The sequence below is a fragment of the Doryrhamphus excisus genome, linkage group LG4 (assembly GCF_037039965.1).
Source record: "Doryrhamphus excisus strain RoL-2023G ecotype Guam linkage group LG4, RoL_Dexc_Guam_v1.1, whole genome shotgun sequence".
Classification (NCBI taxonomy): Eukaryota; Metazoa; Chordata; class Actinopteri; order Syngnathiformes; family Syngnathidae; genus Doryrhamphus; species Doryrhamphus excisus.
The window spans coordinates 21,932,669-21,949,856 of NC_136360.1; the positions used below are offsets into that span (position 1 = coordinate 21,932,669).

Consider the following 17,188-nt stretch of genomic DNA (forward strand, 5'->3'; position numbering starts at 1 on the left):
TCATTCTAATAAAATAAGCAATTATTTTATTAAATAATATAATTTTATTAAATTAAAGCGATTATTTTATTAAATACAATAATTTCATTAAATTAAAGCGATTATTTTATTAAATAAAATAATTTTATTAAATAAAAGAATTGCTTATTTTATTAGAATGAGCCTTTCATTGCCAGTAACTGATATCCATATTTAATCCAGTTAAATATGAGGCATTGTAGAAATACTTCACTAAGAGCCTTAATATTGCACGTGGAGCTTGATCAGGTATTCCACAGTGAATGGAATGAACTTTTAATTTTACTCATGTTGCCAGGTAAAATGGCTTTGATTTGATTTAAATAGATCAATTACCAAGAATTCAGATTTTCTTCAGTCATTCATGTTCATTGGACAAATACAGTATAACCAAATAATAACAATTATTTATAAAATAATTAATAAAAAAAATAATAAAAAGGTGATGGGTCCGAAGACCCAATAAAAATGTCAACTTTTTATTTGTCAGTATCTTGTCAAAATAGTGTGAATGTCCAATACAGTAATTTGAAATGCTCAGGAAATAAGTTTATTGCAGAATTCAGCAAGGGCAGGATACAAATACAAAACCACACAAAGCAGTTGTAATAGTTCAAATGTTAATAGTTCAAATGTTTGAAGGAAAAGGGGAAAATGTATTTTGGTGACACAGACCATCCCTCACCCGCTGTTAACCGCATCAATAAATATAAATATAAATATAAATATAAATATAAATATAAATATAAATATAAATATAAATATAAATATAAATATAAATATAAATATAAATATAAATATATATAAATATAAATATAAATATAAATAAAATGGCACATTTTATAAACAAAGTTTACACAGTGCTGCACAGACTAGTAAAATGAAAAGTAAAAATAAAAAAACAATAAATAAAGGTACAAATTGAATTTAATCCAAAACTAAAAGATAAAAAAATAAAATAAAATAGTAAAATAGATGTTAAAATATTAAAAACAAGAAGCAAAGCAATAAAAGTATAAAAAAAATAAACCCAATTAAAATAAAAAGAAAGAACTAAAAGACACAGGACCATACGACTCACTCCGAGTTAAAAGCCTAAGACGAGACTTAAAGCTTTCGATGTTGGGGGCCTTTTTTTACTTGGGAGGGGGAGAGAGAGTTCCACCGCTTGGGGCCAAGTCTCGTCTTCGGCACCACAAGTTGGAGCTGGCCCTCATTCATACATCCAGCTAATCAGCTAATTCTTCTTTCTCTTTCGGCTTTTCGGGGTCGTCACAGCAAATCAATCGCTTCCATCCAACCCTCTCTTCTGTCTTCCGTCTGTCTCACACCAACTAATCAAAACCATACAATCATACATTCAGCTAATATCAATGAAATAACACTTTTGCAGGCTTATCTGCTGTGCCTGTATGCCTACAAGTAAGCAGGTCTTATTACAGCACAGCTACAAAAAAAGCACCCTTCCTTTCCCTGAAATAACACTTTTGCAGATATGTGTGTGGATTTGCTTTGCATATAAAAAGCAAAAACAACAGTTAGTGTTAAAATTGACAAAAGGACACCCTGACGATGGCTAGCAGCCGCGCTCGCCACTGTAGAAATCTTCCCCCCGAGGACTCTAAGTGGGTTTCAAATAGAGGATAAGGGAATCTTAAAGATCAAATCATAAAAATGAGAACAAGATTATTTATTCCTGACAACAATACCTAATGCAGACGTCCGGGCTTATCTGCAGTGCCTGTATTCCTACAAGTAAACAGGTCTTATTACAGCACAGATGCAAAAAAGCACCCTTTCCTTTCCCTGAAATAACACTTTTGCAGATATATGTGTGTGGATTTGCTTTGCACATAAAAAGCAAAAACAAATCTCAGTGTTAAAATTGACAAAAGGAAGAAAGTCGACTCAGCAGTGTTCCACAGTGCCAGACTAGCTAGGAGTCCTGTGGACACGCTTGACGGTGGCTAGCAGTCGCGCTCGCCACTGTAGAAATCCTCCCCCTGAGGACTCTAAGTGGGTTTCAAATAGAGGATAAAGGAATCGTAAAGAACCAAATCATAAAAATGAGACCAAGATTGTTTATTCCTGACAACAATACCTAGTGCCTGTATTCCTACAAGTAAGCAGGTCTTATTACAGCACAGGTGCAAAAAAAGCAACCTTCCTTTCCATACCCTGCCTTTTATTATACACTCAAGATTGTGTAAGAGGTTGGAGTCCTGGACCAATCAGCTTTCGCTACTGCCCTTGCTTGAACCGCTTTCATGGTGTTTTTCTGCTTTTGTTTGTTTGCTGCGGCATCAAGGCATCTTTTTTGTTTGTTCGCAGGGGCATCAAGGCGTCTGGAACATTCTTCTTTTCCTTTGTTGCATGCGTACTCGATGTTTTGTGTGGGTGCGTGTATAAATATCTTTTGTCTGTGTTTGTGAGACTATATGTTTGCTAGCTAAAATGTTGCTTTTAGCTAGCAAAATTGAGCAAATACCTTCACTTGACTTGCAGGGGTCAAGGGTCAAACTCCTTGGGCACGATGGAGACATTGACGTCTTCTTTACCCCGCTTCACAACCACCCGAAGCGTGTCGTCTCGCTTCATGGCGGCGTCGAGATCGCCGGTGGACATGACAGGCTCGCCGTCGACGGCGACGATGACATCCTGGCGCTGCAAGCCGGCGCTGTGGTCCAAACAGAAGAAACACAGGTAATAAAAAAAAAAACACACCAAACGTCTGTGTTGCTGTTCGGGTTTTGGAAGTACTTACACCTCGGCGGGAGTCCCTAAAACGCTGATGATGTAAGCGCCAGACGTCACGTCTGGGAAGTCGTCCACTATGTCCTTCAGCTCCACAGCCAACCTACAAACATCGTTAGCATCATCAACTCACAATCAACACGACCAACATTCCTCTTCAAGGTCGCCATGACACTCACGCCGGTGTGAGGCTCATCATCTTCACGCCAATGTACTTCCTGTTTCCTTTTCCTTCTGCTCAAAAAACAACAAAAACGTTCATCCTCATCTTGACCTTAAGGTTTACCTTGAAGGTAACACCGACCTTTGGACTTAGTCAGGAGTTCACTGATCTTGAACGAAGGGATGGCACCGTCCAAAGAAGACACCACCCGACCAGCGTTCATTCCGACAACTTTTCCCTCCTGCAGGAAAAAAAAAAAAAACGAAAAACTCATGGATTAAATGTAAGGATGAGTTTGGAAAAGACAGAAGATATCCCTCACCATGTTCACGAGAGGACCTCCGAAGTTGGCAGACTGTCAGAAAACAACAAATGGCAAACAACGTCAAGACTTCAAACGTCGAAGGACTCTAAGTGGGTTTCAAATAGAGGATAAGGGAATCTTAAAGAACCAAATCATAAAAATGAGAACAAGATTGTTTATTCCTGACAACAATACCTAATGCAGACATCCGGCCTTATCTGCAGTCCCTGTATGACTACAAGTAAGCAGGTCTTATTACAGCACAGGCGCAAAAAAGCACCCTTCCTTTTCCCTGAAATAGAGGATAAGGGAATCTTAAAGAACCAAATCATAAAAATGAGAACAAGATTGTTTATTCCTGACAACAATACCTAATGCAGACATCCGGCCTTATCTGCAGTCCCTGTATGACTACAAGTAAGCAGGTCTTATTACAGCACAGCTGCAAAAAAGCACCCTATCTTTTCCCTGAAATAACAGTTAGCTAATCATAAAAATGAGAACAAGATGGTTTATTCCTGACAACAATACCTAATGCCTGTATTCCTACAAGTAAGCAGGTCTTATTACAGCACAGGTGCAAAAAAAGCACCTTTCCTTTCCATGCCCGGCCTTTTATTATACACTCAAGATTGTGTAAGAGGCTGGAGTCCTGGACCAATCATAAAAATGAGAACAAGATTTTTTATTCCTGAGAGCCAGACTAGCTAGGAGTCCTGTGGACACGCTTGACGGTGGCAAACAACAAATGGCAAACAACGTCAAGACTTCAAACTTCGACTAAATTCCAATTCATCTTCGGGACCAGCAGAACATCAGAACCTGAGAAACACCAAACACAGTCATCACGTGACTCACGTCCATGACGATGCCCGTCTTGATGTAGAACATGTCAGAGTTCTGGAGGTCCATCTCCCGCGCCCCTCCTTTCACAAGTCCGGAGATCACATCAAGCTGATGCGGGAGCTTTCTACCAATGGCCACCACAAACTCGCCGACACGAAGGTCCGTCAAGTGGTCAAGGAGAAGAAACGGCAGCTTTGTCTGTGATGACGAGAAGATGTCATATTTAGCATGGAATTGGACTGTTAGCACGGAGCTAGCACGCAAGCTATGTCGGGAAGCATTGTCAACATCAACTAAATCACTCACGGCTGCATCCATTTTGATCAGCGAGATGTCGCTAGCCTCGTCCACAAATTTGACGTTGCCGTCAAACAGAGCACCACTCTTCAGCTCCACCTGCAGATAAAGCACTTCCTGTCACATGATCAGGTACTGGCTACCTTTACACCAGGGGTCTCAAACTCAATTTACTTGGGGGGCCACTGGAGCTAGGGTCTGGGTGAGACTGGGCCGCATCAGGTTTTCCCCCCAAAAAAACAACAAAAAAACGCATTTATTAAAAACAGAAAAATTAATAAATTTTGATTTGGTTGCGATTTTCTACAATAAAAGCTCTGATAAAACATTCCACTGTTCTCAAATATCTTAATTTTTATTTTTCTGCACAAAATAAGATGAAAAATAAATAAACAAATCAAGAATAAAGAAAATCAATCAGTAATAAATAAATATAATAATAATAATAAAACGGCAAATAATAAAAGTTATAGTTGGTGGGTAGACAAATGATTTTTTCAGATTAAAATGAACAAAGCATTATTAGAGCCCTGTAGACATGACAAAACACGACTATAGTCACATTTATACTTTTTTTATTTACAACATATTGCGCAACTGCAGGGTCTTGAGACACATGCTAACTCGCAAACTAGAGAGCTAGCCACCTAAACGGTAGCCTTCAAGTTATTTCCTTTCAACTTAAATAGCCAAAAACTTACCACTTCCACACGGATAGGGAGGATAACTATTAACAGTTATTTAACCTTTAACATGAACATGAATCAAACGTAATCATTTTTTCTGGGTACATGATACCATACAGCATCCATATCAAACTTGCGCGGGCCGCACTAACATTAAACTTTCATATCAAGGCGGGGGGCCTCAAACTAGTGTCCTGCGGGCCACATTTGGCCCACGGGCCGTGTGTTTGAGACCCTTGCCCTAGTGTTTTGAATATAATAAACTAGTTATGACCAAGACAAAACACTAAGAAACGGGGCCTAATTAGAGTTGGGGCCCGTTTTTTTTTTGGGTCACCCTGTAAAAATTGACAAATTGGCCAGCGGGCCGCGTGTTTGAGACCCCCTGCTTTACACTCTTCCCATTGGCCAGTGCCTACCTTGATTTGATCCGCATTGACCACCGTGTGGGCCTCGGTGACGATGAATCCATCCTCTGACACGATGAAGCCAGACAGGGTTGTCATGGTGACGTTGCGTCCGAGGCGAGTTGAGCTGCATGGGAGGAGGTCATCTGAGTCAAGATGGCTACTTTCTTACACAGTGTTGTTGTTGTGTTGTTAAGAAATCATACTTGTGGTAGAGTTTGATGTGAACGACGGCGGGCGTGACCTTCTCCAACATGTCATTGAGGAAGTGGTATTTGGAGCCGTCTGACACGACAAAGTTACCGACATCCGTCACCGGGACCGGGACTGGTTTTGAATTTGGGCAGGTCTTTGGACGCAGCCATGACCAAAGTCCGATGCCACTTCCGACGCCACTTCCAAAGGCAACTGAGCACATGTCACAGAACTGGTGTTAGCATGTTACTGAAATGACCGTCTTGTCCAGGGGCAAAGTTCACAGCAGTCAAAAACTTGGTCGACTTTAACATGCTAACATCACGTAACAGCGCCCAAACTCACACAAATAGCGTAGCAGAGTGTAAAGCAGTAGTAATTTCATGTCTCGACGCCAATAAACGATCCCACACTGTTACGGCAAAACTGACCTGAAACAGCAACAGCAATTAAATTAATCAGCAATTTAATTAAAGTCAAGCACATGTTAATATACTTACTGGAGTAGTTACTTGATATAACGCTCTCTATGATCTTGTCTTTTGATGATTTGTGCTCGCTGACGGCCTCCTTTTATAATCCGTCTGGAGTGACATCATCATCACATGTCTCCTGAAAGCTGATTGGTCCAGTACTCCAGCCTCTTACACAATCTTGAGTGTAAAAAAGACACCGGGCAGGGAAAGGAAGGGTGTTTTTTTTGCACCTGTGCTGTAATAAGACCTGCTTACTTGTAGGAATACAGGCATTAGGTATTGTTGTCAGGAATAAACAATCTGGTTCTCATTTTTATGATTTGGTTCTTTAAGATTCCCTTATCCTCTATTCAAAACCCACTTAGAGTCCTCAGGGGGGAGGATTTCTACAGTGGTGAGCGCGACTGCTAGCCACCGTCAAGCGTGTCCACAGGACTCCTAGCTAGTCTGGCACTGTGGAACAAACACTGCGATTTGTTTTTGCTTTTCCACACACATATATCTGCAAAAGTGTTATTTCAGGGAAAGGAAGGGTGTTTTTTTTTTTGCAGCTGCACTGTAATAAGACCCGCTTACTTGTAGGTATACAGGGACTGCAGATAAGCTCGGACGTCTGTATTAGGTATTGTTGCCAGGAATAAACAATCTGGTTCTCATTTTTATGATTTGGTTCTTTAAAGAGTCCTCAGGGGGAGGATTTCTACACTCTAAATTAAAAGTACATAAAGTGAATAATCCTTTAAACAAACGTATTATCTGTCCTTTGTAGGAATTTCCTACAAAATCATCAGGATGCTGGAATAGAATTAGAAAAAAAAGAGAAACAAACTGATGCTCACAGCTGTGGTATTATTTTTATTTGAATGTTATGTACAAATATACTTACTGGAAATGGAGTAGAGCTGAAGATGAAGATGTTTTATTTCGATAGCATAGCATACATTGACTTACATCAGACTGTGTTTAGCATCTTGAATGTACAAATGTTTCAAAGTGTCCCCACACAAAAAGGTTTGGACACCCTTGATGTACAGGAAGTAAAAAGGAGTATTTGTACTTTCTACTAGTTTCCACTATTTTAGGAACATTTCGACTAGATTTTATAATTTGTGTCCATTTGTAAGGTCAAATTCCTGCAGGTATGCCTTGACTGGGAACAGAAAAAAATGAAAATCTTCCCCAAAGTGTTTTCACCAATACTTTAGCTCCCACGGAACGTCCACGTCCACGTTAATTTGTCCTTTTACCGGCACAGAGCAACATTGTATACTAAATATTTATATATTGTATATTTCTGTTCACCTTCCTTTGGGGTCTTGAGCATATCAGGATCATTCCTTGCGGTGCTTGAACTTTCCGTCCCGGGGTCAGAACTGTCTGTTTTTATCCTGTTTCATCATCAAAGGGGAAAAATGTAATGACAATTTTGTTTTTTTTTGTTTTATTTAATACTGTCAGGTTGTGATGCTACCATTACTTTACCATTATTATTATTACTCCGGTTTCATCCCACATTCCAAAAACATTCCAAATTTTCCATAGGGATGAATGTCAGCTGGGATAGGCTCACTCTGTGCCCCTCTGTACATTTACATCATTATTTAGGTATTTGTTTGATTTTTTTTATTAATTTTATTCTACATTTGTTGTTGAAGTTTATTTAAAACAAAAATAACCAAGCAGATTATGTTTACAGTAAGTGATTCTTTTTTTTCAGAAGTGATTCTGATTAATTTAGTGATCAGTGTAAAATACTACATATTCCGTTTTCTAAATGTCTTATATTTGTATTTTTGTTCAAAAAAAGTCGCATTTTTTTCATAGGTTGGCTGTTCCTGCAACTTATACCCTTTGCGCCTTTGTTTTGCCACTTGGCTCATCTGCTTCCGGGACTTTCCAAAACATTGGCAGTTGACCAATTACATTTCTTACCGGCTTCTTGAAATTCAGTTGTGCACATGCATTGACCAATCAGCGTTATATAGGGGCGGGACTTTTACGTTTAGGGGTTTGTCACTACCGCCCCCTTGTTTTGCCACTTGGCTCGTCTGCTTCCGGCACTTTCCAAAACATTGGAAGTTGACCAATTGTATTTTTTATTGTGCAAGTGTACTTAATAGTTTTTTTTGTCACTAGCGCCCTCTGTGCTCCTTTTTTTGCCACTTAGCTCGTCTGCTTCCGGAACTTTCCAAAACATTGGCAGTTGACCAATTACATTTCTTGCCGGCTTCTTGAAATTCAGTTGTGCACATGCATTGACCAATCAGAATTATATAGGGGCGGGACTTTTACGTTTAGGTTTTTGTCACTACCGCCCCCTTGTTTTGCCACTTGGCTCGTCTGCTTCCGGCACTTTCCAAAACATTGGAAGTTGACCAATTGTATTTTTTATTGTGCAAGTGTACTTAATAGTTTTTTGTCACTCGCGCCCCCTGTGCTCCTTTGTTTTGCCACTTAGCTAGTCTGCTTCCGGAATTTTCCAAAACATTGGCAGTTGACCAATTACATTTCTTACCGGCTTCTTGAAATTCAGTTATGCACATGCATTGACCAATCAGCGTTATATAGGGGCGGGACTTTTACGTTTAGGGGTTTGTCACTACCGCCCCCTTGTTTTGTCACTTGGCTCGTCTGCTTCCGGCACTTTCCAAAACATTGGAAGTTGACCAATTGTATTTTTTATTGTGCAAGTGTACTTAATAGTTTTTTGTCACTCGCGCCCCCTGTGCTCCTTTTTTTGCCACTTAGCTCGTCTGCTTCCGGAACTTTCCAAAACATTGGCAGTTGACCAATTACATTTCTTACCGGCTTCTTGAAATTCAGTTATGCACATGCATTGACCAATCAGCGTCATAGAGGGGCGGGACTTTTAAGCTTTGGACTTGGAGCTATTAGTAGTAAGGAAATAGAGCGAAGCTTCCGGACAATTGAGCTTTATATGCCCGGAATGACTCTCCTCTGTAATCGGCAAAGGTAATATAACATTTTTAGGACTTTCTGGTCAACAATGTTGTTGGATGTATACGATGTAACATCGTAGGAATAGTTTATATCGTATAGCATATGTTTAGCATAATGCAGTATCTGATCACTGTTTTGTCATTTGTGGTCATGGTAAGAAAAAAAAAAAGGACAAAATGACGTCACTACGTCGTTTGTCATCGTACTAAAGCGATTGTCAACATGTTGCGAGATCAGAGCTCAATATAGTAGATTCACGTTGAAGACAATTCCCGGTAAAAGTGATTAAGTCTTATGGGATCAGGAGGAGTAAATTCAGGATAAACTGAGGATTGTCAACCCTGAGCAGATTTATAGACATTTGCCATTTAATGTTACCTTTACGGCGTCAGAATGTACAAAAACATGTTTTCTTTTTGCTTACAACGCAGAATTGAGGTATTGAAATGTATTTAATGTAAAACTAAGCTAATCAATGTGAGTGATATGTTTTTAATAGTGACCTGCTGTTGTCAACCTTCTCTTAAAGGAATTTATTTGGTTCTTTATTTATTTCCTTATTACAGTAATCATATGTAGTAGTAGTAGTAGTAGTGGCCTGCACTGAATATGAATGAAAATTCCATGGAGATATGATGGACTTTTCTCACCATGTGTTGTGTTTTTAGCTGTAGGCTTCCATGGTCAAGTAGCGGTTGAGAGCGATGGCTTTTTTCCGCCAGCTTATCCTGTTGCTGTGGAAGAACGTCACCTTCCGCAGGAGAAACAAGGTGCTGTCATTTTTCCACAATCACGGAAATGAGCCAAAACCAAAAAAAGAGTTGGTTTATTTTGGTTTTGGATCATTTCTGAGTTTGAAACTGCGGTCCGTTCACCTCTACAAAATAACTCCAGAAACATAATTATTTCAAGTTTGCTGCAAATAAACAATTTGTGCGTGATGTTCAATGATACGTCATTCACCTCCATGCAGATTCAACTGATCATCGAAATCATCTGGCCGCTCTTGCTCTTTCTCATCCTCGTTGCTGTTCGCAGATCAAATCTTCCTTTCGAACAAGGCCAATGTGAGTAATATGTTACTATCTCTTTTTCTGAATGTCATAACCTCAAAGCAATCACCCAGGCGTGTCCAAAGTTTGGCTCAAGGGACCATTTTTCAGACGCATTTACTGTATTTTCTGGACTATAAGTCGCTCCGGAGTATAAGTTGCACAAGGCCAAAAATGCATAATTAGGTAGAAAAAAACATACATAAGTCACACTGGAGTATAAGTTGCACAAGGCCAAAAATGCATAATTAGTTAGAAAAAAACATACATAAGTCGCACTGGAGTAGAAGTTGCACAAAGCCAAAATTGCATATTTAGGTAGAAAAAAATATACATAAGTCGCACTGGAGTATAAGTCGCACAAAGCCAAAAATGCATAATTAGGTAGAAAAAAAACATATATAAGTCGCTCCGGAGTATAAGTCGCACAAAGCCAAAATTGCATATTTAGGTAGGAAAAAACATACATAAGTCGCACTGGAGTATAAGTCGCACAAAGCCAAAAATGCATAATTAGGTAGAAAAAAATATACATAAGTCGCTCCGGAGTATAAGTCGCACAAAGCCAAAAATACATCATTAGGTAGAAAAAAACATACATAAGTCGCACTGGAGTATAAGTCGCACAAAGCCAAAAATGCATAATTAGGTAGAAAAAAACATATATAAGTCGCACTGGAGTATAAGTCGCACAAAGCCAAAATTGCATATTTAGGTAGGAAAAAACATACATAAGTCGCTCCGGAGTATAAGTCGCACAAAGCCAAAAATGCATCATTAGGTAGAAAAAAACATACATAAGTCGCACTGGAGTATAAGTCGCACAAGGCCAAAAATGCATAATTAGGTAGAAAAAAACATATATAAGTCGCACTGGAGTATAAATCGCACAAAGCCAAAAATGCATAATTAGGTAGAAAAAAAACATATATAAGTCGCTCCGGAGTATAAGTCGCACAAAGCCAAAATTGCATATTTAGGTAGGAAAAAACATACATAAGTCGCTCCGGAGTATAAGTCGCACAAGGCCAAAAATGCATAATTAGGTAGAAAAAAACATACATAAGTCGCTCCGGAGTATAAGTCGCACAAAGCCAAAAATGCATCATTAGGTAGAAAAAAACATACATAAGTCGCACTGGAGTATAAGTCGCACAAAGCCAAAAATGCATAATTAGGTAGAAAAAAACATATATAAGTCGCACTGGAGTATAAGTCGCACAAAGCCAAAAATGCATAATTAGGTAGAAAAAAAACATATATAAGTCGCTCCGGAGTATAAGTCGCACAAAGCCAAAATTGCATATTTAGGTAGGAAAAAACATACATAAGTCGCTCCGGAGTATAAGTCGCACAAAGCCAAAAATGCATCATTAGGTAGAAAAAAACATACATAAGTCGCACTGGAGTATAAGTCGCACAAGGCCAAAAATGCATAATTAGGTAGAAAAAAACATATATAAGTCGCACTGGAGTATAAATCGCACAAAGCCAAAAATGCATAATTAGGTAGAAAAAAAACATATATAAGTCACACAAAGCCAAAAATGCATCATTAGGTAGAAAAAAAACATACATAAGTCGCACTGGAGTATAAGGCGAACAAAGCCAAAAATGCACAATTAGGTAGAAAAAAAACATATATAAGTCGCACAAAGCCAAAAATGCATCATTAGGTAGAAAAAAATATACATAAGTCGCACTGGAGTGTAAGTCGCACAAAGCCAAAAATGCATAATTAGGTAGAAAAAAAACATATATAAGTCGCACTGGAGTATAAGTCGCACAAAGCCAAAAATGCATAATTAGGTAGAAAAAAACATACATAAGTCGCACTGGAGTATAAGTCGCACAAGGCCTAAATTGCATATTTAGATATAAAAATACATAAGTCGCACTGGAGTATAAGTCGCACAAGGCCAAAAATGCATCATTAGGTAGAAAAAAATATACATAAGTTGCACAAAGCCAAAAATGCATCATTATGTAGAAAAAAAACATACATAAGTCGCACTGGAGTGTAAGTCGCACAAAGCCAAAAATGCATAATTAGGTAGAAAAAAACATATATAAGTCGCACTGGAGTATAAGTCGCACAAAGCCAAAAATGCATAATTAGGTAGAAAAAAACATACATAAGTCGCACTGGAGTATAAGTCGCACAAGGCCTAAATTGCATATTTAGATATAAAAATACATAAGTCGCACTGGAGTATAAGTCGCACAAGGCCAAAAATGCATCATTAGGTAGAAAAAAATATACATAAGTTGCACAAAGCCAAAAATGCATCATTATGTAGAAAAAAAACATACATAAGTCGCACTGGAGTATAAGTCGCACAAGGCCAAAAATGCATAATTAGGTATAAAAAACATAAGTCGCACAATGTATTTATTTATTTTATTATATTTGTCCTTACCCGTTTGCCCTCAAAACACATTATAATGGGACCGTGAATGTAGCTTGTTATTCCAACTTACAAAGTCTGCTGCTTAACCGACATTATACTCAGAGAATAAGAAGACGCTGCATGAGGGATCAGTGTTCCTGACTATTTTGCGAGTGTTCAGAGCCCTTTAGATTCAAGTTTTTTTTTTTTTTTAACCAACTCGCGGCAAATCTAGCAATTTTTTCTAGAGTGGTCTAGAAATTGTTTTTTTTTCTGGACGTGGTCTGATGATTTTTATTTTTATTTTTTATTTTCAGGTCACTTTCTTAACAAAGCTTTGCCGTCAGCAGGCACCTTGCCTTGGATGCAAGGTATAATCTGCAACATCAACAATCCCTGCTACAGCAGCCCGACTCCAGGGGAGACTCCGGGCCACGTTGGCAACCATGACAACTCCATGTAGGTTTACCTGAGATCGTTAACGCATGAGAAATGAATATGCTAATTAATATCTGTCCTCATATTTAGCTGCAGTATCTGATGTTAGTATGATTTTCACAATATGGAATCAAGTAAATTCTCGCTGTCAATTTATCGTCACCCTACAGAATTTCTCGCGCCTTTGTGGACGCACAGGCGCTTTTGTCCCGGACTGCAAACCAGGATTTCCCAGACCTGCAGCAGCTGATGGACAGCATCAATTGGCTGGCAGGCATGCCTGGAATCTTACCAAGTACTACTTCTTGTTTGAATCCTCAAAATGTAAACAATGCCTTTTGAATAGTGCATGTATTTTGCAAGCAAAAAATACGGTACAAAAGTGATTGTACTGTGAAAGCGGGTATTTGATATTGTTTTTGTAAAAAAAAAGTTAACTTTCCTCTAAAACATGAAATATTATGCCTTTATTCTCATAATATTGTGACTATATTGTCATAATATAACTTTTTCTACAACCTAATTTTCTTTTCTCATAAGACTCCAACTTTAATATTTAATTGTTAATATTTCAACTCATTCTTTCATTTTCTACCGCTTATCCTCACAAGGGTCGCAGGGGTTGCTGGAGCCTATCCCAGCTGTCTTGGGGCGAGAGGCGGGGTACACCCTGGACTGGTGGCCAGCCAATCACAGGGCACATATAGACAAACAACCATTCACACTCACATTCATACCTATGGACAATTTAGAGTCGTTAATTAAGCTAGCATGTTTTTTGGAATGTGGGAGGAAACCGGAGTACCCGGGGAAAACCCACGCATGCACGGGGAGAACATGCAAACTCCACACAGAGATGGCAGCGGGTGGGGAAAGACAAAATAAGAAGCCAAAAAGTTACCACTTCCACACAAAATAGGAGGAGAACTCATTCATTCATTCATTCATTCATTTTCTACCGCTTATCCTCACGAGGGTCGCGGGGGGTGCTGCAGCCTATCCCAGCTGTCTTCGGGCGAGAGGCGGGGTACACCCTGGACTGGTGGCCAGCCAATCACAGGGCACATATAGACAAACAACCATTCACACTCACAATTTGGAGTCGCTAATTAACCTAGCATGTTTTTGGAATGTGGGAGAAAACCCACGCATGCACGGGGACAACATGCAAACTCCACACAGAGATCCCCGAGGGTGGAATTGAACTCAGGTCTCCTAGCTGTGAGGCATGCGTGCTAACCACATGACCACCGTGCAGCCCTCAACTCAATTTTAATCATTTTATTAGCTTAAATAAGATGATTCGCATATAGCTGGAAGCAGTTGATGTGGTGACACTTTTATTGCAAATGTTGATCCAAAATCAGTGCAGTAGTAGTTTGTGAAGGTGGGCCGCTATGTAATAGGGTTTGGAAGGACAGGATGATAATACAATTACACCAAGATTCCACCAAACTGGTCCTAAGTGCTATCTTAAGAAGCATGACTATTTGCCATTTGGCAACTGCCGTGTCTCGTCACTCTGGAGGAACAGGAGGAACAGGAAGTAATGACATACATCAACGTGTTACTTTCACTTTAGTCGTCAAATAAGTTTTGAGGGTTTTCATTTGGTGGAAACGGACCCAAATGTGTCTTTTGAAGATTCAAGATTATCCACCCCTGGGCTACTACCATGAGTTTTCAAAAGTATATTGAGTAATAAGGGCGGCACGGTGGTCCAGTGGTTAGCTGGATAGTTCAATTCCCACCCTCGGCCATCTCTGTGTGGAGTTTGCATGTTCTCCCCGTGCATGCGTGGGTTTTCTCCGGGTACTCCGGTTTCCTCCCACATTCCAAAAAACATGCTAGGTTAATTAGCGACTCCAAATTGTCCATAGGTATGAATGTGAGTGTGAATGGTTGTTTGTCTATATGTGCCCTGTGATTGGCTGGCCACCAGTCCAGGGTGTACCCCGCCTCTCGCCCGAAGATATCTGCGATAGGCTCCAGCAACCAATCCAGCGACCCTTGTTCAGTGAGACACACAATCACCATACTTGATAGCCGGAACAACAGGATTTTATTGCAGCTTTGAGTTTTCCCACAATATGCATGATAATAGTAATAATAAACATGATAATGTATAAAGACATGTGAGTGTGAATGGTTGTAAAATAAAATATAAAAATATAAAATAATAATAATATAGGGCGGTGCGGCGGTCGAGTGGTTAGCGCGCAGACTTCACAGCTAGGAGACCAGGGTTCAATTCCACCCACGTGCATGCGTGGGTTTTCTCCGGGTACTCCGGTTTCCTCCCATATTCCAAAAACATGCTAACATGCTAACTGGCGACTCCAAATTGTCTATACGTATGAATGTGAGTGTGAATGGTTGTTTGTCTATATGTGCCCTGTGATTGGCTGGCCACCAGTCCAGGGTGTACCCCGCCTCTCGCCTGAAGACAGCTGGGATAGGCTCCAGCACCCCCCCATGACCCTCGTGAGGATAAGCGGTATAAAATGAATGAATGAATGAATGATAATAAGACGACTATAGGGGTGTTATTTCATGTCTTGAGGGCTCTAATCCAATCCACTTTATTTATATAGCACATTTTATAAACAGAGTTGCTAGCTACAAAGTGCTACACAGACTAGTAAAATAAAAAGTAAAAATCCAAAACTAAAAGATCATTTAAGAAATAAAATAGTAAAATAGGTATTAAAATATTAAAAACAAGAAGCAAAGCAATAAAAGTATAAAATAAATAAAAAGAACTAAAAGACACAGGACCATACGACTCACTCCGAGTTAAAAGCCCAAGACGAGACTTAAAGCTTTCGATGTTGGGGGGCCTTTTTTTTACTTGAGAGGGGGAGAGAGAGTTCCATAGCTTGGGGCCAACCACAGAAAAGATATGATTTTACCTGTTTTGTAAGTTGCATTGTTTGAAAAATATATTTTATTTATTGTCCTTCATTTATTTTTCTTTCTGACCCATAGAAGACCGCAGAATAGCAGACTACCTGAAAGCCAATGAGACATTTTCCGCCTATTTGCGAGACACTGCCAAGATGTCACCTGAGACTGTTGATCAGCTGCTCAAGGCCCGCATCAATTTTCAGGTGACGTATTTTTATCATCCATTATTATTTATTATCCATTTCATCATGGGACTTGAAAGAGATTATAGACATTATAATTTAGTTAGTAATGAACGTAATGCGTCAAATAGAAATTAATACAAATATATTGTGAATATATTTTGGCGGCACGGTGGTCGAGTGGTTAGCGCGCAGACCTCACAGCTAGGAGACCAGGGTTCAATTCAACCCTCGGCCATCTTTGTGTGGAGTTTGCATGTTCTCCCCGTGTTTCCTCCCACATTCCAAAAACATGCTAGGTTAATTAGCGACTCCAAATTGTCCATAGGTATGAATGTGAGTGTGAATGGTTGTTTGTCTATATGTGCCCTGTGATTGGCTGGCCACCAGTCCAGGGTGTACCCTGCTTCTCGCCCGAACACAACTGGGATAGGCTCCAGCACCCCTGCGACCCTCGTGAGGATAAGCGGTAGAAAATAGATGAATGAGTTCTCCTCCTATTTTGTGTGGAAGTGGTAACTTTTTGGCTTCTTATTTTGTCTTTCCCCACCCTCGGCCATCTCTGTGTGGAGTTTGCATGTTCTCCCCGTGCATGCGTGGGTTTTCTCCGGGTACTCCGGTTTCCTCCCACATTCCAAAAAAACATGCTAGGTTAATTAGCGACTCCAAATTCTCCATAGGTATGAATGTGAGTGTGAATGGTTGTTTGTCTATATGTGCCCTGTGATTGGCTGGCCACCAGTTTGGGATGTACCCTGCCTCTCGCCCCGAAGACAACTGGAATAGGCTCCAGCACCCTCCGTGACCTTTGTGAGGATTAGCGGTATAAAATGAATGAATGAATGATAATAAGATGACTATAGGGGTGTTATTTCATGTCTCGAGGGCTCTAATCATATTAAAAAAACTAAAGACGCGGCTCATTCGTGCTGTAGTACCTTTGTTACCGACCTGATTCAGTACTATTTAGCTGTTTTGTAAGTTGCATTGTTTGAACAATATCTTATTTATTGTCCTTTTTTTTTCGGACCCATAGAATAGAGCTGGGATAGGCTCCAGCACCCCCGGCGAATGAATGAATGAATGAATATGCTGTTATTTGACATAAAATC

The 17,188-nt window shown here is 39.6% G+C and overlaps 2 protein-coding genes across 9 annotated transcripts in view; one reads left to right on the plus strand and one right to left on the minus strand.

Moving 5' to 3' along the window:
- Positions 1-701: 701 nt before the first annotated feature.
- On the minus strand, positions 702-6,236 carry LOC131129176 (serine protease HTRA1B-like). Its single transcript, XM_058072407.2, has 12 exons — positions 6,171-6,236; positions 6,016-6,101; positions 5,682-5,883; positions 5,488-5,602; positions 4,392-4,481; positions 4,098-4,283; positions 3,258-3,290; positions 3,077-3,176; positions 2,952-3,006; positions 2,783-2,875; positions 2,507-2,695; positions 702-1,352 (listed from the first exon to the last, which is right to left on the minus strand). Exons 2-11 carry the CDS (start codon positions 6,053-6,055, stop codon positions 2,527-2,529), a joined length of 1,083 nt encoding a protein of 360 aa, XP_057928390.2. The 5' UTR covers positions 6,056-6,101; positions 6,171-6,236; the 3' UTR covers positions 702-1,352; positions 2,507-2,526.
- A 2,748-nt stretch (positions 6,237-8,984) lies between these two features.
- The window catches only part of abca7 (ATP-binding cassette, sub-family A (ABC1), member 7), a 56,639-nt gene continuing 48,435 nt past the window's right edge, over positions 8,985-17,188 (plus strand). For 7 of the 8 annotated variants that reach the window (XR_013627309.1, XM_078790373.1, XM_078790377.1 and 4 more), the window contains exons 1-6: positions 8,985-9,119; positions 9,776-9,877; positions 10,081-10,174; positions 12,867-13,008; positions 13,158-13,282; positions 15,976-16,097. Coding sequence is in view for 7 of the 8 variants with exons in the window: in XM_078790373.1 (XP_078646499.1) it covers positions 9,812-9,877; positions 10,081-10,174; positions 12,867-13,008; positions 13,158-13,282; positions 15,976-16,097 (549 nt within the window). In the remaining variant the exon portion in view is untranslated. Of the gene's footprint in view, positions 9,120-9,466; positions 9,546-9,775; positions 9,878-10,080; positions 10,175-12,866; positions 13,009-13,157; positions 13,283-15,975; positions 16,098-17,188 lie in introns of those variants that run through there. The other variant, XM_078790374.1, reaches the window with a different exon arrangement.